General features: G+C 34.1%; 2 protein-coding genes across 2 annotated transcripts in view; both read right to left on the bottom strand.

Moving 5' to 3' along the window:
• The window catches only part of LOC134855606 (snRNA-activating protein complex subunit 3-like), a 495355-nt gene that overhangs the window by 410792 nt on the left and 58302 nt on the right, over positions 1-26261 (bottom strand). The gene's annotated exons all lie outside the window — the stretch shown is intronic.
• On the bottom strand, positions 519-25012 carry LOC134855545 (probable serine/threonine-protein kinase clkA). Its single transcript, XM_063872085.1, has 4 exons — positions 24976-25012; positions 23673-24185; positions 22067-22435; positions 519-646 (listed from the first exon to the last, which is right to left on the bottom strand). The coding sequence occupies exons 1-4, from the start codon at positions 25010-25012 to the stop codon at positions 519-521; spliced, it is 1047 nt and encodes a 348-aa protein (XP_063728155.1).

The raw sequence follows: 26261 nt of genomic DNA on the forward strand, positions 1-26261 counted from the left end.
TTAAGTAGGGGAGTGTGATTAGGAAGTTTATGAAGTTTATGGCTGTCAAATTGAGAAAGAGTATCAAAATAAGCCAAATCTTCTTCTACGAAAAGTGCTGTGAAAACATCGGACTCTGTGTCATTATCTTCTGGTATCTATGTCACAAGCTGATCCGTAGAACTTTTTAAAAGTGACTTGTGTGATGTATCAGTTGGACTGATTGTCCTTTATACGTCAGTACAGACAGGAGTGTTTTAATCGAACTGAACATTTACAGCGGCATTATCTTCTGTGCTGTCTTCGATAAAGCCTGAAATATCTGTCGATTGATTGACTAAGGATAGGGTTGTTGGGCGATCCGAGATCCGATTTGATCTATAAAATCTTTTAAATATCAATTTATAAAACTTTTTGTTGGGCCCAGATTTTTTTAAATATCTGCGTACGGCTATAGGGGATGAATTACCCGAACGACTGGCGACCTCCATGTCTCCCGAGGAATCCACGATTTCAAACCTTGGTTTATCTCCGGCAGCTCATTCTTGATTAACCGGAGTGTTTTCGGGTTCGGCCAGTATCGTGTCCTGAACGAGGAGTTGAGAGTTGCTTTCACTGGAGTCTTCTGGTATGACCGAGATTGAGTACTCGTTTGTTTGTGGTACGTCTTAATCCCAGATTCAATCGTAAAATTTTTTTCTCGAGACAATTTTATCTGGCTTTAATATAGAGGCTTAAATAGAGGCTACTCTTCATCGACAAAATATCCCTTCCTTCTTGAATCTTTAAAAGAGAAAACCCCCACAGATCCTTCTTAATTGCTAAAATTTGATGTTTCCGAAAGAATAACATAAGACTCGTCGCAAGCAAAATAAACGGATGTTTAGTTCTTCTTTGCCCGAGAACAACAAATGGCGGTCCTCTACTGGAGTTCCTTGGCGTCCTAGCTTGTCTGGTTTGAGACTAATCTCGCGGAGTAGATTTGATTTCGGTTTTGGTTTTGGTTTTGGCTTGTGGCTTCCTTTGATTGGCGATAAGAAGGAGTAGTGTGGCATTTAATGGGTGGATGTATTCTTTTTTGTCACTTTTCTGTGGATGAGAAAGTGAGTGGTTATAACAAAACAATTTTTTCATAGCTATATCCGATTTACCAATAAGTTTTCCACTGGAAATATTAATTGTAGAGTTGGACGAGTTTACTGGTTTACATTCAGCTCTTCCAAGGACGCTAAAATCAGTACACGGATTCTCAAGAGGAATTCTGCTGTTTGAATTCCCTGCCATTTTTGTCTGGTCCTCTAGCCTTCATCCGACGGATTACGGTTTATCTGTGGTAACGGCTTGTTTGTGTAATCACTCTCAACTCGGTCATTTGTTCCACAGCTTAAAGCTTCATCTTTTGAGATGATTGATTCTAAATTGTATATGATGTCAAGAAAGTTATTTGAAGCCAACGATTTCCAAACAATGTCTGGATTTCTTCCGCAATGTATTTCGAAAGACAATGTATTTCTTCCGCAATGTATTTCTTCCGCAATGTATTTCGAAAGACAATGTATTTCTTCCGCAATGCATTTCTTCCGCAATGTATTTCGAAAGACAGTGTATTTCTTACGCAATGTATTTCGAAAGACAATGTATTTCTTCCGCAATGCATTTCTTCCACAATGTATTCCGAAAGACAATGTATTTCTTCCGCAATGTATTTCTTCCGCAATGTATTTCGAAAGACAGTGTATTTCTTACGCAATGTGAGTTAGGACTGGAGTGTAACTCATAGAGTAATTTCGGATAGGGTACACCGTCTGCTCGTCACGCTATCTTATTTTCGGCCGGATAGATTCGTGCAACTTCTTAGTCTAATACCGATCCTAATCTTACTCTTATACTATCTAGTCTCAGGTTGTTTAACTAGTCTCTGCTAGGCTCAATAGATCTAGGGTATACTGGTTTATTGCGGCTGCTGAAGTGCTCGGGAGAGTCCAACTAATTTCTAAGTTAAATTCAAATCTCTCTGGTGCTGAAATTACAAGTAACTTCAGCACTTACAAATAAGTGGGTTGTTAGTTAGATGGATCATGATTGGTTAATATTAAATACTTTACATTGGTAAAACATTTAATTTATCCAATCATAAAATATAGTTTAGATCAGGTTCCACCCATCCGGGTTTTACAGAGTTTTTTAGAACAGTTCTTTTGTAGTTCAAGGATGGATGATGGACGTTGGTATTTGGCGAACATCATTTTTCTTTTGTTTCCTTTTTGTTAAGGAAGTTCCAGGGATCTGGAATTGAGGACACAAGACGTTGTGTTCTTCTTGTGACAACGACTGAGTCTCTGCAACAGCATCAATTCTGGTTTCAGAATGGTTGGCTATGTCAGGTTTTTCTGTTCTTCGGAGAGAACTTCTTTTGTGTTTGATCTAGCTCGGGAATGGCGTGGAGATTGTGCGTGGAGGGGATGCCTGGTTACTCGGATCTGTACGTATACTTGAACATCGAGGTGGTCATTGGTCTAGTTCAATGAAGTCCTTTTCTGCGAGGTCAAGTCGTACTCTAAATCCTTTGAGTTGTGATTGTGAGCGGCATATCGATTATAGTTGGTCATTCTCTCTCGAGTGTAGTGAGGTCGTCTTGTCTTTTGATGTTCGTCCTTGGTGTTGTATTCTGATCTATATATTGCATCATGTGATTTTACATTTTATAAAACTTTTATTAATTTAATATTTTTTAATTATGATTTTAGTTAGTTGTTTTCACAAAAGCTTTTTGTTTTAGTTCGGTTATTTTGAAGAGTTACTCACCCTTGAGTAGCTCTTATTAAAAATAAAGGTGTGGTCACAAAGCGTGGATGTAGCACGGTGGGTTAGGCCGGCTATAGAGCATGCTCAGGACGTCCTTTCCTGGTGGGTTAGGCCAGGTGTGGGAGTATGATTTCATGCGGTTTTTATGAGGGGTCCTGTTATGTGACAACATTTTATGTTGGGTTTGTTGTGGTTTTACTTATGTTTTGTTGGTTATGTACTTTTTCCAAAAAGCAAATTGTTTGTGGTATGGGTTTGTCTTTTGACTTTTTTGTGTTTTATTATTTCTTTCTAAGACTTTGTAATAGTCTTCAAAAGAATAAATTATCCAGTTTTAAACTGGGTTAATCCGGTTTGGGTACCGTTGGTTTCCTTTTCTTAGTCATGCTGTTATTTTATGATTTGTGGTATTTAGTAAGCTGCGTTGGTTAGTTTTGTTTAGTATATGATTCCTTTCCAACCGGGTTAAAGGAAAGTTTGAAACTTGTTATTATTTGTTAGAGTTGTTGAGTGTGAAAACTTGAAACTGAAACTCATTATTTTAAACAATTCTTCGTGGGCGAGCTGTGCGAGTGTGGATAGAATTTCTGTGCGAATGAATGAAAATATCAAAAGGTTAGTACTGCAATTGCATTTTATTAATTTACTGCATAGAATTTGGAAATTTACTGCTAGTAATGGGGGAATTTTAAGATACAAATTTTCATCATATGTAGATTTACTGCTTTTAGGGGAAAATTTTATAAATTAATTTACTGCATTGGTATTATATTTATTTAATTGTTGGTGCAAAAGTTAAATAGGGTTTTAAATAGTTTTGAAGAAGTTTGCTATTTTTTATTTTTCTTTTGTGAATTTTTCAGATGATTGAAGATGAAGGCTAAAAATCTAAAGAAAACATGAATAAGGAATGGTGAGTTTTTCAATATTTTAATTAGTTAGTAATATTCATTTAGTTCATACTTACCTGTTAGTCGTCGGGGAAAAAACCGTGGGGGAAGATATCGTGAATTAGTTCTGAAGTTGTTAGTAGTTTAGCTAAGATGCGGATGATATTTTTAGTTTGAAGTAGTGGCCAAAGCAATTGAAGTGCCTTAATAGTGGTTAGTTCTTCAGTGCCTACTGCAAACTCATAAGGTGTGTTTTGGATTAAGTTATATAACTTGTGGTTAAATTTAGTGTTGTGGATGAATTCTAAAATGGGGATTTCTATAGGCTGTACAAACTCGTGCGGGATAAGGAAGGGTCGGGATTCTTCTGCGTTGAAGGTCTTGGTGATGGGGCAGAAAATATACATTTGGGTTATGGGGTCATAATTACGAAGAATACCATGAAGGTTAGTATTTTTAATACAATATGTGAAATTTAGGAAATACGGTGAAGTGTATTTTGAATTGATGAATTGAAAGCGATGGTGTGGTTGTCTAGAGGGTGTGTGGAGGTCAAAGTGATTTTGGATGAAACGATAGTAACTGTATGTATGTGTTTGTTTAGTTCGCAACATAATATCGTGTGAGCAGTGTAAATCTCTTTCGTGTGGTGCAAGGAAATGAAAGGTTAGTGAAAAGATTTGGAAGCGTTCTTTAAAACTTTCGTACGCTTGTGTGCTTGTTAGTGCTTCTGAAATAATGTGATCAAACTTTCGGTCGAAGATGTTTAGTGTAAATACATATGGTGTCTTGATGAAAAATTTCTCGGTGATTTGTGGGTTAGCGAAGCGATCGTCGTCTAAGAATTGATCTTGGTTAGCTCTGATGATGTTGTGATCATAGTATTCTAGTGTGTATTCGTTAGCTCTAGGTGCAGTGTGTATTTTTAGTGATTTTTTATATCCAACGTAAGTAAATTGTCTAGCGGTGAGTGGTGTAGTTAGTCGATATAGCATGTCTTTGTTTCGGTCTATATCAATGGATGTGTTAGTTAAAGGTAAGCAAAGAGGGTTAGTGAAATGATAGTATGAGGTCCAAGAGAGAGTGGGCATTAAAACGTATTCGTCTACAAAGTTGCGTGTTTCGTTAGCGTCATGAGGGGTGTTTAAGGTGTATTGTGGAAATGAGGGTAAAGTGATGGCTAAAAATTCTCTAGTGTTAGTATGTTGGGGGTGGTTGATGTATTCTCGGGCTGTTCCTGGTTTTGCTGGGAAAGGATGGTTGGGGAACTTTCTTTTAAAAGTGCGATAAGCTCTATTAGTGTTGAGTGAGGATTCAGTTGATGTGGATGATGGTGCTAATGATTCGGTATAATTTGAAGAGGGTGTAGGGGGATTGGATGAATTTGTAGTGGAGGAGATTTGGTTTATGGTCGGGGTGTTAAGGTGGTAGGGTTGTTGTTGGAGGGTAATAAAATTGTCTAGCTCTGGGGAGATTCGGGGGGTGTCTGGAGATGATTGGTCAGAATGGTATGAGGAGTAGGTTGGGGTAACTTGGGAAGCATAAGAGGGTGTAGGAGTGATTGGGTCAGGGTTTTTTGATAATATGGGTTGAAAAGGAGGTTGAGAAAAATGAGAAGGGTTATGAAAATTATTGGATGGAGATGGTTCTGAGTCGGCAAATTCGTCGGGGGTTTCAATATTCGGGTTATTTAGCTGTGAAATGGAGTATAAAACTGAAATTTGTGAGTTAGTGTCGGAATTCATGCCTGATGTTACATTGCTAGATGGGAAATCGGGTGGCGGAAAAGCAAAAAGTGGTATTATTGGGATTGAAGAGGTAAGGTTGGTTGGATGGGAATTTGATCGATGGAGTGATCCAAGTTGGCGGCTCATCGTGGGCTAAAAAAATTATTATTTTGAGATTGAAAAGCGGTGGTATGGGGCTGTTCAATAATTTGTTCATAAGTATTATCATCTTGTGATGGATGTGTCATTATATGTTGGACGGGACTTTGTGATGTGGTGAGTCGAAAATTTGGATTATGTGTGATTGCTAAATTTCTAAAATTTCGCGGGGCTAGGGATAGTGGATGGTTATTTGGTAGGGGTGGTAATTGTGGTGCCGTTGGCTGTGTGTCGACATTGTTATGTTCTTCGTCGTATGTATTTTGTCGTGTTGTTATTTTTGTGTTATATTCTTTTATTTGTGCGTCTAAAAGAATTTTGTTTATAGATGTGGAAAAAATTCCAAAAAATCCTGCCAAGAGTATGCGTGCTACGCTTGCTTGTCTGTTTACTTGTGTGTGTATAGCACATGTATTGTAGATTCCTTTTAAGAGTGAGAAAAGAAATCCAATAAAGTTAAACATTGCGTATAAAATAGTCAATTTTTCTAAGATGTAGTAGGGCCATCCTAGAAAATCTAGGATCTCATTTTTGAGTGTAACAAAGCTAAAAATGTTAATTGGTGATATATCTTGGGGACGGTATTTTTCGCCTTTTAGATATATATAATCTTTTATGTCTTTAAAATATCCGCTATAGTCTTGCGTGTAGATATCGGCAAATCCTGCGGTTTCTGCAAGTTTGCGTAAGTTTTGGTCTATTGATTGTCTTTGTATAGTGTCCATTTGTGTTAATAATTCTTGGAATTGTTGTGTTCTAATGTGATGTTGAATATCTGATTTTGAATAGATTCCTATTGATTGTAAGTCTATATTTGGGTTTCGAGCAATAGCGCGAATGCTTTCTGGTGAAAATTTTTTGAGTGATTGCATTAATGTGGGATATGGAGTGAGAAGATAATATTTGTTTTCATCAGGGTTTAGTTGTACTACATTGTGGCTATTTTCTGATCCACATGGGACTGCGGTATCCCAGAAATATGTTCTTCGTGAAAGTGTATCCACGAAATGTACTTTATTCTTATAAAAGATAGGAATTCTTTTATAACATCGTTTATCTTCAAAAACGTATAGTGGTGATACTTTTTTAGTACAAGTATAAAACCATAAGATGTTTCCTTCGTAGTCTAAAAAATTTGATCTATTTCCTGATAATAAGTATCCTGCGTAGGGTATTTTTAATACTGCTAGTGCAAGTGATTGTAGTATTTGTGTTCGTTCTAATTCGCATATTTGGTGTAGTGTTTCTAATTCGGAGAGTGACATTTCTTGAAAAATTCGGCTAATTGTATAATCTAGTTTCATATCTAAATGAATATCATAGTGGATATTACCGAAATATGTAGTGTTCATTAGTGATAATTCTTGTAAGCGTGTGCTTCTGGTGTCCTGAGGTTTTAGATGTCCACCAGGTTGTCCGTTGCTTTTTTGAAAATTAACTGGTATATAGGATGTTCCTTCGTTTAGAGGATGACCTGTGGCGTATGGGTCGATTTTTACTTTACCAGTGGTCATGTCGAATCCTTTTTCATATTCAACTAATATTTCAGAGTATTGTGTTCTGTGAAGTGGATTCCTGTATTTACATGCAAGTTCTGTTTCTTGATATATTTGAAAACGTGTCAATTTATTTTCTATATTGTCTATGTTTCGAAAATCGGAACTTAGTTTGCGTGATGGATGGACTTGTTCATATGGAATTGATTGTATGAAATATTTTTCGTGAAATTTTATCATACGAGCGTGTATTTTTGCTACTTGAAATGTTGTACATGTGTCTTCGGGGAACCAAACAATTGTTGCTTGTGTTCTCGTTGTAGGGTCGCAATATCCTTGATCATTTTTACAAGGTAGTCGGATTCCTTGATAGATCATTGTATTATCAGATAAATCTCGTGTGAGTTGTATTTTTTCGAGTTGTATTTTCCAATCGAAAAACATTATTTCTTGGTATCCTTTATTTTTTGTGTCTGCTTTGCAGTTTGATGGGTTATTTATACCAATGTGTGGTATCCAGTGTTTATCATGTAGGTCATAGGTTAATCGTCCGTGTGCGCCGTTATACGGGTATTTTTCGTCTAGTCTTATATGTCCTTGGTGTCTTTCAAGTTGTGATTGATGTACAGAGTCTGAAAAAACTTGAAAATTAACTAATTTTCTTTGGGAGTTTTTATTTTTTGTGATGTTTAGTCTAAGTAATTCATTTTTACAATCGTCGGGATTGAGATGTAAAAGACGTTCTATATTACTTTGGTAGAATGATTCATGGTCAAGTCGGTTTTTGTTTCCGTTCGAGACTTGTGAACAATGTACTTTCTTTTCGGAAAATGTTGCTGTGAATTTATAACCTGTAACTGTTGTAGCTCGGGCTTTTGAATAGAGTGTTGCTATTATATCTGTGGTTTCTATAGCTTGTGGTTCTGTTTCACATTGTGATACCTGATTGATTGCATATTTATGTAGTGTTTTTTGTTCATTTTCTTCGCAATCGTAATGTGTTACTAATAAATCTTGTGGTCCTGTACGAGGGGAAGGGTTTATGTTTTGATTTGAGGTTATTAGGAAAAGGGTTTGGAGAAAAATTAATAATTTTAGAATATACATGTGTATGATAATCCTGAGTATGGATTATAAAATGTAATGTAACCAATTGTGTTTTTGGTGTATCTGTCGTATTTGTATATTACTTCAGTAGTTATAAACGGTGGTGGTAGTGATTGAGCTGTTATGTTAGGTGGATTTAATGGGTAGGGATGTTGGGTAATATTATTTAACTTAACTGTGATCTCAAATTTTAATTGTAAACTGTTTTGTTGGAGTATTTGAATATTGTGATCACGGATATCGTTGTGAATATCTTGGCGATATTGTAATCTATTAAGTGCCCAGTTATGAAGGCGGTTACTTTCTTGATGTTGTCCAAATAGTGGTGGAGGTGCTGTGAATGTATTCCAATCTAATCTTAAAGGAATATTTATTGATGATTGTTCTCGATATCTGGCGTCGAGATTATTTGGAAAATTTAAGTTAAAGGGTAGTGGTGAAAATTGACTTATTGATGGTGTTGATGGTAGTGATAATGTTTCTGGTAGTGATGAGGATGTTGTTGTATCCGTAGAAATATCTATGGGGTCATTGACTAAATTTGGTTCACCTTGTGTGAATGAATTTGTAGTCCAATATGGCAGTCGTGATGTTAGGTTTGGGGGGTTAAAGGGATTTTCACGTATCTGTTCAGATGTTGGTGTTGAACCTAAGTAGTCTGAAGGTAGACTTGAAGTGCTTCGTTGTGAAAAAAGTGTAGGAGTTTCTGGTGTGATACCAGTGGTGTTTTCTGGAGTGGTTTGTGTTGGGGATTGAGGTATATCAAAATGAACTCGGGGAGTTTGAAAATTTCTATTTCGTCGAGGATGTATAATTTGTCTATTTATTTCTGCTGTGTTTTGGTTTTGACTAAGGTTTCGTATTCTACTTAGTTCTTGTGGTAGTGTTGGGTAAAGATTATATGTTGGTTCACTTAGGGATGCTTGTCGTTGAACTGGTTCTAGTGGTTCAGATAAACGAGCGTGCCTTTCTTCAAAGGTGTATGGATTGTCTTGAAAAGAAATTCGTGTAGATGTTTGAGGGTTTTGAGTAGTTGAAGGTGGTGTTGGATTATCTTGGGATGATGTCGGTGAAGACTGATTCTGTGACTGTTGGGTAGCAATTTTTGATGGATTTTTAAATTGTTACTTTAGTGAGAGGGTTTATGTTTATTATAATATTCTTCTAAAAAAAGAATTAGAAAAATTGTTGCTAGGGCAAATGTAATGATTGCTTTCTTTATACATTTACATATTGTCAAAATGAGGGATGATAGAAATGTTATGAAAATTACAAACAATAAAAAAATATCAGTTCTACTGAAAATTGTTCGTATCATTCAGACAAGTTGTTAAAATCGTACCTGTGGATATATTCAAGGGTTTTGGAAAGTTGGAGGAATAGTTCAATTATTGTGTAGAAAATTAAAAAAATGTTACAAAAAATTATTATGATTATTAGAAAAGATTCGATGATATCAAAAAGAAAGATTATAAAGACTTGAAGTATTGAAAAAAAATGTTTAAAATTGATAAATATTTGAGCGACTGTTTGAGAGAAAAGCATTTAAGAAATGATCTCTTTGTCGAATATTTTTTGCTGTTTGAGGCGATTTTCTAGTGTGGTCGAATTATTTATTAGTTTTTTGACAAGTGGGTTGAGTTTCGTAAAAAATTGTTGGGGGCAATTTTCATGGTGACTGGGAGGTCGTCTTTTTCTTTATTTTTGTTTGTCAAATGATCCGGGGTATGGTGAGATTTTTATACTTTAGGCTAATTAAAATCTTCATTTTGTGACTTTAGGCTAAGTTATCAAATTTGTTTTGGGGGTATTCGTGGTCTGAGTTGGGGAAATATTGTTGATCTTTGGGTTATTAGATAAGGGAGGGGTACGGTATTATGGTGATATTTATTTTAGCTGTCAAGTTGGAGTGGTTTGCTTATTTTTGACCTGGAGGTTGTAAAGTTATAGTTAGAGATGTGCCTGGAGTTCTAGATTATTCGTCTAATTGATCTTAGTTTGAGTTAGAGAAAGTGGCGGATTGGATGAATCCTATTGGTCTATTTTGAACTAGAATTATTGCGTACTTGTGAGCATGTTATTTTGAAAAATGGAAATGAAAAATGTTACGGAGGTTTCAAGATTGTGAAGTATAAAATTTTAAAATTACTTTTTAAATTCTACTTTCTTTAATATTTTAGATTGGGGGATGAACATTTTGTAGTTTTTACGTGGTTGATTTCGGAGTCTTGTTGTCTTTCTATGTTCTGATTTGTCTATTTCTTCTTGGGGTATTATTTGTTCTGTCATTTTTCTATTTTTTCTTTGTTTTGGAGATTCTTTATGGTTTTGTGTATTGTTTTTGGTAGCGATTGGTTTTGTGTTTTGATTTTCGGTGGGGTTATCATTTTGTTCTGTGTTTTTCAGATGTGGTTCGTTTTGAATAATTTTTAATCCTGTGAAAGAATATAATTGAGTTAATTCGCGGAGTGCGTATTCTTTTGGGTAATAAGGTAATAGGTTGTTTCGATGTTGAACGATTTCTTTTTTGTTTGAGTCGATAATTTTATATGTGACATCTGTGGGTTTTGCAACTATTTGATAGGGTCCTTTTCGGAGGGGTTGTAATTTTTTAGAAATTCCTTTGTGAGTATTAAAATTAGGTATTAAAACAAATGTTCCAATTTTTAAATCGGAAGCTGGTGTAAAACGTGAATTGATTTGTTCATTAATATTTTGTCTTTGTAATAACTTTTTTGTTATTTTTTGATAAATTTCATTGTGTTTTTTATCTCTATTTAAAATCCATTCGGTGTGTGTACCGGAGGCTAATTTAAGAATTTGTGGGTGATGAAAATGATCTTCATCGTGCGTATGTAATGGTAGGTTATAACAAATTGAGTCTTTATTTGGTTGACAATAACCTTGTGCGTTTTTATGGGAATTTGCTGTAAACATTATTGGTTTGCGTGGCTTTTGGTTGAAAACCATTTCGTATGGTGACATTCCTAAAGTTGTCGTGATTTGTGAATTATATGCTAATGGAAATAATTTTACATCTGCTGACCATTCGGTATATTTGGTATCATTTCCGTTGATGATACATCTAAGATATTCTTGTAGTGAACGGTTCATACCTTCGACTAAGCCGTTTGTCCAAGGTGCATGAGATGTACGTGGTTTGTGTTTAATGTTGTATAAATGACATAGTGTTATTATTTCATTATTTATGAATTCTGTACCATTGTCTGTGACTAAAATTTCTGGTAGTCCAAATTTTGCTATCCAGTGTTCATAAAGTGTTGTGTATGCGTAATAAGCGTTACAATGTGGTACTGGGTTAAGTGCTACATAATGTGTAAATGCGTCAACAATTACCATAATGTAGGAGTTTCCTTCTGATGAGGGTGAAATTGGTCCTTTAGTATCAAATGAGATACGATGATTAAAGTATAAACTTTGTCCTTTAAAATCTTGTTTTTGTGCTATTTGTTTTTGATTTGGGTAAGGTTTATTTAATTGACATACTATACAATCATTGCATAGTACTTTTATCCAAATTGGTGCATTTGGGAAGTAAAAATTTTGTATAAAATTTGAATATGTTTTCTCTGATCCAGAGTGTCCTTTAATGTTTTGTGTATGTGAAATATTAAAAGCTATAAGAATCATACTTATAGGGAGACAGGGAACTGTAGATTCATTAAGGTTGTACTCTAAAAGGTCTGTATTTTCGTTAATTGTTGTATTGTTAAACTTGCGAAAGTATCGGAGGAGTGTTTTGTTTCCTAGAATGGTTGAATCTGCTTTGATAGGTTTAGTTTTATATTTGTGCCATGATTTTAGTTGTCGAATTACTGGGTCAAGGTTTTGATATTGTTTCAGTGTTGAAATTGTAATTGTTTCTGTTGGGGGGAGAAAAATGTTTTCGATTTCTAATTTAGATAATGGTATTGTATCAAGTGGGTCGTGAAGGTCAAAAACTTGATTTATTGTGTATTTTGAATCATTTGTTTGTGGTCCTGATAAATTTATTTTATCAGTTAAATCTTCTTTTTCAATTAGTGGAAAATGGTCTTTTTTAGGTAGGTGTTGTTTTGTTCGTTTTTGTTGGGTGTTATTTTTTATCCATTGAGAATATGGAATTGGTTTAAAAGTTGATGTTCCAAGTAGGTCAACTTCATAATGATTATTTTGACAATCTAAATAAAGTGGGAAATGTTGTAAATTATTTATTTGTGATTGTTCAATATCAGTTTTTACTGCATATTTGCATTCTAATCGAGGTGATGTTTCGTTTTCTGCAAGGTAGAATTTTATATTTTTGGGTATTTCAACTGTTGTTTTTCGTGTAAGTAATTCAGGTGGTGTATTTCGACTTAAGGTGTCTGGTAATGCAAGATTTTTTCCTGCAGTCCAAACTATATGTAAGTTTGGAAATTTCATTAGAATTAGTTGAAATCTGTAAACTCGGTGGTTTGGGTTAGATTTCTGTGTAAAAAGAAAGATGATTGGTTTGTGGTCTGTGAACAAAACTGTGGGATGTTTTGATCCAAGTATCAGAAATTCATATTCTGTAAGTGTATATATTATGGCTGTACATTCTCTCATTAGAGTTGAGAGTCGTAGCTCTGCTTGAGTGAATAATCGAGAATTTGCTGATATGAGGTTCATTTTATTTGTACCATTATGTGATTGTAATAATGCTGCGCCGATGCCAAAGTTCGAAGCATCGCACATTGCATAAAATGGTTGATCAGGGTCTGGAATTGTGTTTGAAATTTGTTCAGTTAAAAGTTTCTTTATTTCTTCGAATCGTGTTTGATGTTCTGTATTCCATTCAAAGTTGTTTTGTTGTCTAAGGATGTTATAAAATGGTCGTAGGTATAATTGCATTTTATAAACATATTTACTTAAAAAGTTTAACATTCCAAGGAACTCTTGGATTTTCTTTTTATTTGTTGGTGGTTGAAGTTTTTGAATAGCGTCAATGCGTGATTTCAGTGGAGTGATTGTTTTTCTTTCTATATTATGTCCTAAGAATTTAACTCTTGTCAAAAAGAAGTGTGATTTATCGGGGCGGCCTTCAGATTTTCGTTCTGAAGTATTTGATGATATTTTTCTAAAACTTTGAACATTTCGTCTTTTGTTTGTGATTGCATAAAAACATCGTCTAAATAGGTGATTGCGTTTTTCTTGAGTATTAGTGGTCTAAAAATTTTGCTCATAAAGGCTGAAAATGCTGCTGGTCCTATGGATATTCCATAGAATAAGCGGTTGAATTCATATTGTTGGTTTCCGATAACAAATTGTGTTAAGCGTCGTGATTGTTCATCTAGTGGCATTTGATTGTATGCACTATTCATGTCGGCGGTTGTGAAGTATTTGCCGTTTATTTTTGTTAAAATAACTTGTATTGGTTCAATGGGCCAATTACATTTTGATTCATCTATGAGTGAATTGAGGTATCTAGCATCGAGAACGATTTTTAACGATTCTCCTTTAGCTAGAATGATAACGGGGTTGATGAATGTGTTGCCTTTTGGTTGTTCTTCTTTATTAACCGGTGATATAATGTTGTATTGCTCTAAAATATCGAGTAATCTGTTTACTTTATCATGTAAGTGAATTGGTACTTTACTTGCTCTTTGTTTTTTGAAAACTGCGTCTGGTTTTAATGGGAGATGTAGTGATGAACTGATTTTGCCAACATCGAATTTTGATGTTGCATAGACTGATGAATATTGAAGTAGCTGTTTGGCTAACTTTTCAAATTCGTCTTGTGTTATTTGTGAATGTTGGAAATTAAACATTGTTAAAAATTTCTGTTGGTCCTCTGTGTAGTTACTGATGTTGAATGTAGGTTTGAAATATGGAGTTTTTGTGAAATAATCCGTATTTCTGTTTTCGTTACTTATTATATTATTTATAGATAATTCTTCATTAAGAATTGTAGATTGGCAAATATCTAGTAATTGGAGTATATTATTTACGCGATAGGCTTTTTCGTGTATTGGTGATATTGTTGCGTTGGTTTCACAATATCCTAAAAGTCCTAATGGTAATGTTACTTGGTAAGGTGTGTTGTTATAGACATGTAAGGAGATGATATCTGAATTCGAATTTTTCAAATATTTTATTGAAGAGATTGTGATTTTGAAAAATTTATGAATCGGTTTGAATTCAAAATCTGACATATAAAATTTTTGTTTGTTTTGTGCTTTATCATATTGGTGAACTTGTTTGATTGAAAAATTATAGATGTTTCCTGATAGTGGTTTCAGGTGTTTTCTTTGTTGGTTAAATATCGGATAAAATTTTGAAAAGAATGGTGGTTGTTTATTCAATCTTTGAAAAAATGTTAAGGATGTTTCTTTTGTTTTTGTATATTTATCTTTGATTAATATTTTACTATTTAGTATGTTAATTGTTGGTATATACTTTGAAATAAATGGTATTCCAATGATATTATATTTAATATCGGTGATATGGAATATTTGTTTAAATGGCTTATTTAAAATTTTACTTTGTTCCATTGTTCTGGTAGGGAGGAGAAATAATTGGATTTTTCCGTAGTTTATCAATGTTGATCCTTGTGCTGTCGCTAGTTTGCTGGAGGTTTCAAGAGGTGTTAGCTTTGGGTGTAAGATTTTTATTTCATTCCATGTGGGAATGTTTATTATGTTTGATTCTGCTCCTGAATCAATTAAAAAATCTATTTCAAGGTCTGGTGGTTGAAATTCTTTATTTCTTGGGCTTTCTAAGAGAAATGGTATTGTCCAAATTTTTTCTTTGGGTTGTTCTTTTTGTATATTTTGATAAATGTGGTTTGTATTCAAGCATTTTGTTTTGGTATTTTTATTGGTTTGATTTGTAGTGTTTATCTCATTTGTTTCTTGCGTCGTTGGTGTGGAATTTATGGGTGTAGTGTAATGATTTTGAAGAATTTGTGATTGATTTTCATATATATGTGATGGAAAGGGTTGTTCATATATGACAGATTCATAGTCATTTTCGACTTTTATCATATTGATATCAAGAGTGTTTTCAGTATCACTTTCTGAATCTGATGATGTACAGTTTATTTGATTGAGTTGTAACGTATCAGTTACTGTGTCATCAATACCTGGAGGGTCTGATGTTGTTTCTGGGTTAGCTTGTACTTGATTGATTTGTCTTTGATGTTTAGGTGTACTGCTTCTGTGACGATTATTAGAGTTATTGTAGTGATTATTATTTCGGTGTGGTGATTGGGAATAATTTCGATAGCGATTATTATAACTTGGGTGTCGGTTTTGTGAATTATTTCGCGATCTGTTTTGGTAATTATTGTTTTGTCTGTTATAGTTCGATCTATTATATGAGTTATTCCTTGATCGGTTGTTCGGGTAATTCTGGTTTCGGTTGTTTGAATAACTTCTGTTTCGATTATAGGAGTAGTTTCTATTCCTATTGTATGATGAATTTCGTGATTGGTTGTTTGGATAATAGTTATTTCTTGATTGAGAATTAGATCTAGAAACAAATCGTTGTGTATTTGAATTTGATCTGGAGTAGTTATTTCGACTATTCGGTCTATTGTAGTGATTTTGTGATGAATTATACGTGTTTCTTCGTTCTGGTGATCTTCCTCTATAACTTGAGTTATATGGAGATTGATTTCTTGTATAGCTTGTATTGTTTGGGAGTGGTTTTCCTGAACTGTTGTTGCTGTATACATTTTTGTTTGGTAGATTTTGATCTTTTTTCATGTATTGATAAAATGATTTATTTGGTTCTTTGTATTTTTGAGGTTTATTTTGACTATCTTGTTGTTTTTGTCTACATTCGGAAATACTATGTCCGTATCGTCGGCAATAATTACACCATTTCTTGAAAGATGGTTTGCCTTTAAAGTTCGGGTTCTTTTCGTAAATATTGAGTATTTCAGTGATTTTTTCAACGAGATCTGTTTCTGATTCTTGTATATTATTAATATTAGTGGGAGTCGTTTCAATTTTGTTAACGTATTGTAATTTCAGATTTTCCGTTTCTTCTAATTTCATTGTGATTTCTGCTTGTTCTAGTTTGTCTACTAGTTTTCTAAAATCTAAATCGGGTTCTCGAATTGAAGAAGGATGTGATGCTCTCTTTTTTATTGCTATTTTCCTTAATTGTGGTGTTAAGGTCATCATTAAGATTTCTGTCATCTTAGTGTTTTTATAGTCATGTGTATTTAGTGAATATGCTTTTCGAACTAGTGTTTCGATTCTTACTGCTATTTGCTTGATGGTTTCGTTTGGTAATCTGCGAATTTCATTACATAAAACTCTTTGTTGTTGTTTGTTTCTTTCGGAGTCAAACATTTTTGAAAATTCTTGTGTAAATCTTTTCCAGTTTGATTTTATTTCTTGAGGTAGTACTGAAAACCATTTTTGGGCTGCGCCATCTAAGGTTGTTTGTATCAACGCTGTGCGTCGATGTATCCAGTTTTGATGTAGTGGCGTGTTAATTGGTTCAGGTCCAATATTTAAAATTAAATTTGCTGTTACTGCATTTAAGTAATCTTCTACAGAGTATTCAGGGTCTGTTCCTGTGAAAACCATTAAGGGTTTATTTGATGTTATTGATGATCCACCCATAAGGTATGGATTCATTGTCATTTGTAATGATTCAGCTGCATTTGGCATTTGAGAAAAATTTGAAAGTTGGTTTCTTGTTATTTCATGTTGTTGAAGATAATACGGGAGTGGTATTTCATTTTGCATTTGTGATGGTTGATACGAGTGTGTAGTCATTGGATTTTGTTGTTGAATTGGTTGAAAAGATTGTATATTAATTGGATTTGGTTGTTGAATTGGTTGTTGATATTGTGCATCTATTGATTGTGGAGAAAAATTTCTATGGTTTGTACGTGTTTTCTGTATTCCTTGTCTACGATATTCTTGAGTATTTTGTGCAAATATATCTGGTTGTAAGAAATCGTCATCTGAGGATAAATAATCCATTTGATAAGATGTTTGTTTTTTATTTTTATTTTGTTGAAAAAATGGGTAATTTTCACTGCGATCCTGTGGAGGGTTTGGTTGAAAATTTTTGGAATTATATTGGGCCGTTGGGTTATCCCAGTTTCGAGGTTTTGTATATTGATTAAAATTCCTTTGTGGTTGATAATTTGTTTTTGATGGATGTGTATAATTATAATTATGGTCTGCAAAGTTGTTTCTAGTGAATGTTTTGCGTGTTTTTGATGGTATTGTCATGGGTTTGTATGTTTGGTAATCCATATGTGAATATTTAGGGGCAACCGAAGGTTTAACGGTTGATTGTAAGGTTACCTGTGTTTGTGAAGGATTTGTATTTCTTGGTGTTGTTAAATTTGGGCGTATTGGTGAAATACTTTGTTGTGTAGTTGTTGTGTGTACAATTTCTTCATTTATGAAGTGTGATGGTGTCTGTATATCTTGTTGAGTAAGATTCCTAGTTCCATTGAGGTTTTCATTGTGTATGACTGTAGAGTTTAAACTATTATTTTGTGTATCAGGTAAAAATGTATTATAGTTTAATGGTGTTGCATCAATTGTTAATGGTATTACTCTTACATAATCTCTTATGTAAGATATTGTACCTATTGCTTGACTTGAGATTGATTGTGGAAAGTTTATAAATACGGGATGAGACCATTCGGGGTCCCAAACATAATCTGATTGTTCTGTGATAGCTGTATCATCGTTCGAGTTTTGGGGTCTAAAATTTTTTCTTGCTTGTGCAATTAAATCAATATTGTGTGTAAAATAATCTATTATGAACCATGCTAAAATTTTTTGTAAATCGTGTTTGGTATGTTGTGAAACGTCGTCTTTCGTGAAATTTTCTTTAATGATGTTTAAATAACTAGAGAGTAGTGTGATTTCATGTCGTACTCTTAAATGTTTAGATGTTTCTGTCGGTGAGACATTTGTTAATGGGATTTCGTTTTCTAATATCGAAATATAACTATATATTATTGCGAAAACTTCATTAGTGAAAATGGAGTTTGCTCTTTGTGAGTTATGGTATTGTATGCTTTTTATATATTCTGAAAAAACTTTTGAAAATTCTAAATCAAGGTCGTCTGTTTGAATAGTGTATGTTCTATTATTATGGTTTGGGGAAGTGAATTCTATAGAGTAGATTCCATATTGTTGTGTTATGTTGCATATATCTTTTAGATAGTGATCTATGATTTGTCTTTTGATTTTTACATCGGGGAACTCTGTTTTACATGGACTGATTCCGGGTTCAAATAAATTTACGAGTAAATTTTGACAAAATATGTGTTGTCCTCTATCAGTATCTGCATCTACTATAAAAGGAAAGATTTCATCATCATCTGGAGTTTCGTCACCTGGGGTGTGCGTTGAACTCATTTTTTCGTTCGATGACTGTTAATATGTAATTATTAATGTGTCGAATTGGTTGATTCCAATTGTATAGATGTACTGGTTTGTGTTTATACTGCTTTTTTATTCTTCTTTTTCCTCTTTGTGATGAATTTGAAGTTGTTTCTGAGTCAGAAAAATATAATTGATCGTGTTGTGGGTAATTTTTATCTATTGATTCTTTTAGTTTGTAGAGTTCGTCTAAACTGTTGGTTTCTGATTCTGAAAATGCGTTTCGATTTTTTGAAAATCTTTTTCGTGTTATTTGTCTTTGTTTAGTGATTATTTTTCTCTTTAGTGTTTGTCGTTTTGTTCGAATGTATCCAACTGTTTGTGTATGAGGTGTGATTACAAGGTCGTATTTTTTGTTATCTATTTCACAATTGTGTAAAACGATTGTTTGTTTATTCCCTAGGTTTTTAAATGACATAAGGTTTAGGATGACGGGTGCAAAAGGTTGTTAAATGATTTCTATTTTCCTAAACTGTTAGTTCTTACGATTTTTTGGTTAGCTTAACCTGGGTCTATTTGTTTAGGGTTGGAGAGAAAAGTATATCGATTCCGAAGAATGATTTTTACTTTCTCGTGACTAGTATAAGCTAAGGTGTTAACTTACTTAATCTTACTTAGGGGTAGTGATTGTGTTCAAGGGTTGGAGAATAGTAAATCGATCCACAAGGTTCAGGTATAATTAGAACGCGAGTAGTTCGTTAGATACTATTTTAAACTTACTAAGTCTAAGATTTATCCTGGGTCTGGTAAGAGGGGGGATCAAGTGAAGGATGAATAACCGAAGTTCTTCACTGTTTATCCTAATTTGAATGATTAGTTTTGTTTAAAAATTTCTATTAGTCTTGGGTCTTTAGAAAGGGTTGGGTAGTGAATCGACGTTTGAGGTCGTTAGACACTAATTAAGTGGGTGGGGGAGAACAAAGTTGTTCTGTTTGATCCAAGGATAAGCCTTGATGATCAAATTTAAAATGTAATGAAGTAGAAAATGATTTAAGATCCAAGGATAAGCCTTGATGATCTGGTTTTAAAATTAAGTGACTTTAAGTTTTAATGAGGTTTTAAATTTGTGTAAAGGAAAGATTTAGTATTTTATGATATTAGTGAGTTGGTGATTGCTGTTATGTTTTAGGTGATGAAGCTGGAACAACAGGATGATTTATGATTACTAACCATTTATTGTCATGCTACTAATTTTTATTTTTATTTTCCAATAAATATTTTTCAAACATGTTTTGTATAATACTGCAGAGTTTTAGGAAAACGATCTTAGATCTTTTTATCAATCGTTATTGTATAATATTAATTTGTTTAGCGCCTGAAATGATTTTGAAGATTTACTTCAAGGTTTTATGTTTGCAAATGGAAATCTAAATTCATTGCAAGTAGTATTCGAAATATAAAAGTTTGTTCTGGCTTTTGCCGAACTATCATGTAACTATACGGCAAGTTTCTACTTTGTCGTATGTCGTCTTTGGTTCGATGTCTTCTTCCAATTCCGGGTAGTTCTATTATGGTTCGGAATATTGGCTCGGATCTATTGAGTCGGAGAGACATTTCAATTAAATTATTGTCGTATAACATTTTGTAAATGTTTTTGTCTAATTTCTAATCTAATTTTGGTTAATTCTAATCTAATAAGGTCTTGTTCGAGACTTATGGTCGCACCAGATGAGTTAGGACTGGAGTGTAACTCATAGAGTAATTTCGGATAGGGTACACCGTCTGCTCGTCACGCTATCTTATTTTCGGCCGGATAGATTCGTGCAACTTCTTAGTCTAATACCGATCCTAATCTTACTCTTATACTATCTAGTCTCAGGTTGTTTAACTAGTCTCTGCTAGGCTCAATAGATCTAGGGTATACTGGTTTATTGCGGCTGCTGAAGTGCTCGGGAGAGTCCAACTAATTTCTAAGTTAAATTCAAATCTCTCTGGTGCTGAAATTACAAGTAACTTCAGCACTTACAAATAAGTGGGTTGTTAGTTAGATGGATCATGATTGGTTAATATTAAATACTTTACATTGGTAAAACATTTAATTTATCCAATCATAAAATATAGTTTAGATCAGGTTCCAAATGTATTTCTTCCGCAATGTATTTCGAAAGACAATGTATTTCTTCCGCAATGTATTTCTTCCACAATGTATTTCTTCCGCAATGTATTTCTTCCACAATGTATTTCGAAAGACAATGTATTTCTTCCGCAATGCATTTCTTCCACAATGTATTTCGAAAGACAATGTATTTCTTCCGCAATGCATTTCTTCCGCAATGTATTTCGAAAGACAGTGTATTTCTTACGCAATGTATTTCGAAAGACAATGTATTTCTTCCGCAATGCATTTCTTCCACAATGTATTTCGAAAGACAATGTATTTCTTCCGCAATGTATTTCTTCCGCAATGTATTTCGAAAGACAGTGTATTTCTTACGCAATGTATTTCTTACGCAATGTATTTCGAAAGACAATGTATTTCTTCCGCAATGTATTTCTTCCACAATGTATTTCGAAAGACAATGTATTTCTTCCGCAATGCATTTCTTCCGCAATGTATTTCGAAAGACAATGTATTTCTTCCGCAATGTATTTCTTCTGCAATGTATTTCAAAAGACAATGTATTTCTTCAGCAATGTGTTTTGATTGATGATTGAATTGTTTGGCGAAATTTCCGAAGTTGTTAGGTGGAAAGAGTTTACAAGACTTGTTATTGCAATTTTTACAAGTGATTCTACCAATCTTTTGGAACTATGATCGGCGTCTGTACAACTATTAGTTGAGTGCTGTTAAAATCACATGAGTTTAAAACCCTGACAAGGGTGAAAAAGACACATGGTCTAGACTTATTTTTCGGTTATTCCATTAAAACCTATGTAATAACTGTTTTAAAAGAAGTATTCGACGTAATTTTTGCCGAAGGAATTTTTGAAAAACTATCAATAAAGAAGGATGTAATCTTTTGTGCAGCACAGTATTTCGAAAGTGAATGCAAATTCAAAACTATTTTCTTCGTTCGGTTCTAAAATTCCGGTAAATTTGGACTAAGTTGTCTAGCAAAAGAGTGTTGATGTTCTTACCTGTTTCCGTGCAACAAAAACAGTTTATTCCGTGATGGTGTATCTGTCTATAAAAATGAGGTCTAGAGATGTTTTCCGCCAGGAAGTTCATGCCAACTTGTCCTTGTTAGGTATCATGTAGAATCTTCATCATAGCATTTCTCGAGGCGAAAGTGGTGCCCAAGTTATAACAATAGGTCTAATGAACGGATCTTCGTCTCAACTTTCATTTTTTTAATGTGATTTTCAAAATTGGTCTCTGACAGAGCCTAATGAATTATTTGGAACTCTTCTTCCCTCCATTTGGAAAATTTTTAGTGGTAGGTGAATAAGAATGTTTTTTATTTGGTTCTGGATTTTTCCAATCTGAAAAAATATTTTTTTTTAATTTTTTGAAAAATGACCTTTTCTAGTTTTTGAGGGGTATGATGGTTTTATTGAATTTACAGACTTACTGAGTCTTGGGGAATGGTGGTATGGACTGTTTTTCTGGGCTTCTTCGAGTCCGACTTTTGAGTTGTTGTATGGATTGTTTTTCTGGGCTTCTTCGAGTCCGACTTTTGAGTTGTTGTATGGACTGTTTTTCTGGGCTTCTTCGAGTCCGACTTTTGAGTTGTTGTATGGACTGTTTTTCTGGGCTTCTTCGAGTCCGAATTTTGAGTTGTTGTATGGACTGTTTTTCTGGGCTTCTTCGAGTCCGACTTTTGAGTTTGTCTTTTTCGAGAATATTTCGTTTGCAACTTTCGGTCGCAAAGATGGAGCTCCTTTATTATACCGTCCGTTGGAGAAAATCGTGTTCGCGATTCTCTCATTTGTTTTAGTCACTGTGACGGCAAAGCCGCAAAAAAGTCTTTAGTTGCTTGATTGATTAGATTTATTTTGATTTGAGCGAGTAGTGGGAGAAAGAGCTGGGTGGGGGTTCCTGGTGACCCTCATGTTTTAAGATATGGAATAGTACATTCGGTCACTAGGCTATGTATTAGGATAAGAATAGGTTTCGCAATGTATTAAAATAGGTTGTAGATTTCGGAGTTTCAGATGGTAAGTTTCAAAAAAAATTTTGGCTCCCGATTTCTAAGAAAACGTTCGGCGCTCGAAGTTCCGAAGAACTAAGATAGTGCATAGTTTTTTCCGTATTTAAGGCAAACAAGTTGTTAGGTGGAAAGAGTTTACAAGACTTGTTATTGCAATTTTTACAAGTGATTCTACCAATCTGTTGGAACTATGATCGGCGTCTGTACAACTATTAGTTGAGTGCTGTTAAAATCACAAATGAGTTTAAAACCCTGACGAGGGTACAAAAGACACATGATTTAGACTTATTTTTCGGTTATTCCATTAAAAGCTATGTAATAACTGTTTTAAAAGAAGTATTTGAAGTAATTTTGCAGAAAGAACTTCTGAAAAACGATCAATTAAGTCGATAACTGTTTTAGTAGAAGTATTCGACGTAATTTTTGCCGAATGAATTTTTGAAAAACTATCAATAAAAAGAAGGATGTAATCTTTTCGGCTGCACAGTATTTCGAAAGTGAATTCAAAGTCAAAACTATTTTCTTCGTTCGGTTCTGAAAATTCTGGTAAATTTGGACTAAGTTGTTTGGCAAAAGAGTTTTGATGTTCTTACCTGTTTCCGTGCATTAAAAACAGTTTATTCCGTGATGGTGTTTCTGTCTATAAAAATGAGCCCGTCAGATGTTTTCTGCCAGGAAGTTCATGCCAACTTGTCCTGGTTGGGTCTCATGTAGAATCCTCATCATAGCGTTTCTCGAGGCAAAAGGGTGCCCAAGTTATAACAATAGGTCTAATGAACGGATCTTCGTCTCAACTTTCATTTTTTTAATTTGATTTTCAAAATTGGTCTCTGACAGAGCCTAATGAATTATTTGGAACTCTTCTTCCCTCCATTTGGAAAATTTTTAGTGGTAGGTGAATATGAATGTTTTTTATTTGGTTCTGGATTTTTCCAATCTGAAAAAATATTTTTTTTTGAATTTTTTGAAAATTGACCTTTTCTAGTTTTTGAGGGGTATGATGGTTTTATTGAATTTACAGACTTACTGAGTCTTGGGGAATGGTCGTATGGACTGTTTTTCTGGGCTTCTTCGAGTCCGACTTTTGAGTTGTTGTATGGATTGTTTTTCTGGGCTTCTTCGAGTCCGACTTTTGAGTTGTTGTATGGACTGTTTTTCTGGGCTTCTTCGAGTCCGACTTTTGAGTTGTTGTATGGACTGTTTTTCTGGGCTTCTTCGAGTCCGACTTTTGAGTTGTTGTATGGACTGTTTTTCTGGGCTTCTTCGAGTCCGACTTTTGAGTTGTTGTATGGACTGTTTTTCTGGGCTTCTTCGAGTCCGACTTTTGAGTTGTTGTATGGACTGTTTTTCTGGGCTTCTTCGAGTCCGACTTTTGAGTTGTTGTATGGACTGTTTTTCTGGGCTTTTTCGAGTCCGACTTTTGAGTTTGTCTTTTTCGAGAATATTTTGTTTGTGACTTTCGGTCGCGAAGATGGAGCTCCTTTATTATACCGTCCGTTGGAGAAAATCGTGTTCGCGATTCTCTCATTTGTTTTAGTCACTGTGACGGCAAAGCCGCAAAAAAGTCTTTAGTTGCTTGATTGATTAGATTTATTTTGATTTGAGCGAGTAGTGGGAGAAAGAGCTGGGTGGGGGTTCCTGGTGACCCTCATGTTTTAAGATATGGAATAGTACATTCGGTCACTAGGCTATGTATTAGGATAAGAATAGGTTTCGCAATGTATTAAAATAGGTTGTAGATTTCGGAGTTTAAGATGTTAAGTTTCAAAAAAAATTTTGGCTCCCGATTTCTAAAAAAACGTTCGGGAGCCAAAATCAAAAAAAAGATAGTGCATAGTTTTTTCCATATTTAAGGCAAACAAATTTAACAGATTAAGACAAGATTTCGAGTCTGCAATAAAATAAGATACAATATTTCAGTATCCTGGTAAGAAAATGGCAAGGAATCTAAGTTTTTTATTAGCTTTTTATTTTACTAAAGAATATCAAAAAAGTTTTTTACGTGTAGAGCGCAAAATTAAACCCAAACTGTATTAAGTTACGACAATGACACAAGTTTTTTTTTGTTTTTTTTTGCATTAAAAACTGGAGCCTCAGAGTTTGTTTTGTTTCTCAATTGTCAAAAACTTCTTTTAAACTCTTCAGGGGATTTTTGCTAAAATTATTCAATTGTGCATAAAATAACCCAAAAGCTTTGATATTCAGGTTTTATTCAAAGTATTTTGATTTGCAGAGAATATCAAACCGAGTGTCTTGGAGTTTTTTTGGAAGACATTTTGAAAAAAAATTATTGAAACGTTGGTAACTTTGTGTGGTTGATAAATTTTTACCTTCCTGGTTGGACAAGGGCAAATTCTTTGTAGCCATGAGATTGTTTGAATCTGGGATCAGCTTCGTATCTGCCGAAAGTAGCCAACTCTCTTATCAATTCTTTCGCTACGAATGAAGCCAAACCTAATTTTCGAATTTGTACGAAAGTCTTTGAGCTTATTTGATCCAATTTTTTTTTTTTTTTGAAAAATGACTAGTTGGTAAAATATTAACAATTTTATCTCAACTTATTGTTACAAGAACCAATTCGCCCATGTTTTAGAGTAAAGAGTAGAATCAGCGCAAATTTTAGAAAATTGGCTCAATTAACCCAATTTTACAATAACTTAGTTCACTCGCCTCGCTTTCAAAGAATTACGCTCGTGAATTTGAATCTGGTACAAATTAAATAAACCAAGGTCCTCAAAGTTTAAGATTGTTGAGTTTTTCTCCTGGTTTGGTTACTAAAAAAATAAACAAAAATTGGAACTTTTTATTAAGAATTGAGCATTTCAATTTTGCTGCATTCTGATTGGTCCAAATTTTGACAATCTTAATTTACTTAACAATCTCCCCCTTACTTAACTTTCCAATTTTTTCATCACCAGAGGAAAATAGAGCTCCACTTGGCCGGGCCTTGCTTTCAAAAAGGGTTAAAATTAGAGCCCACTTACCCATATTTAAAACGCTATTGGCAAAATACCTTTTAAGCTTTATTGGCAGCCTTAGGTTCGTTTGTCACAATTGGAAATCTGCACATTCAACATCTAGTGCTGTTTATGCTTAGTTTCGCATTAAGAAGTACCTGCCAAAAGCGCATCGGTTTTTGGGTATCTGACTTATGTTCAGTGTTCTTTTTTAAAAACCCATCCAAATTCAACTTCTTAAACTGAGTTCTAACTTTTTAACTAGCGTAGATCTTTATCATCTTATTATCTTTTAATCTAGCCTTTGTTTAAAAGTGTACAATTATCACAAGTAGAGAACGCGTATCTGTACATAGTCTTAAGCTAGTCCTAGTTTAGGTAAATTCTTTTATCAGTGTTTACTAACAATCTTACCTGGAGTAACTTCAGTTTTTAACAACGAGATCTAGAGATCTTTCGGATAAACGCAACGAAAATCACCAGGACTGGGAAAAATGGTCCGAAAAATACCATCTAACAACCATCGCCAAAGGTTCCTTGAATAATGAAGACATGATAAATCCAACATTTAGGTCCGAAATAACCTTCACGTTTTTAGAAACATCGAAACCACACGAACAACTCAGCCCTTCGGGCGGAATAGAAAAAAAACAAAAGAT

This window comes from Symsagittifera roscoffensis, chromosome 10 (genome assembly GCF_963678635.1).
Source record: "Symsagittifera roscoffensis chromosome 10, txSymRosc1.1, whole genome shotgun sequence".
Taxonomy (NCBI): domain Eukaryota; kingdom Metazoa; phylum Xenacoelomorpha; order Acoela; family Convolutidae; genus Symsagittifera; species Symsagittifera roscoffensis.

Excerpts from the sequence above, each read along its gene's own strand:
- LOC134855545 (XM_063872085.1), bottom strand. The coding sequence starts at position 25,012 with ATGGCTACAAAGAATTTGCCCTTGTCCAACCAGGAAG. Across the intron at positions 22,436-23,672 it reads CGACCATTCCCCAAGACTCA|TGACTAAAACAAATGAGAGA; the intron begins GTAAGTCTGTAA and ends TTGCCGTCACAG. Across the intron at positions 647-22,066 it reads CCACCATTCCCCAAGACTCA|ACGTACCACAAACAAACGAG; the intron begins GTAAGTCTGTAA and ends TCTGGGATTAAG.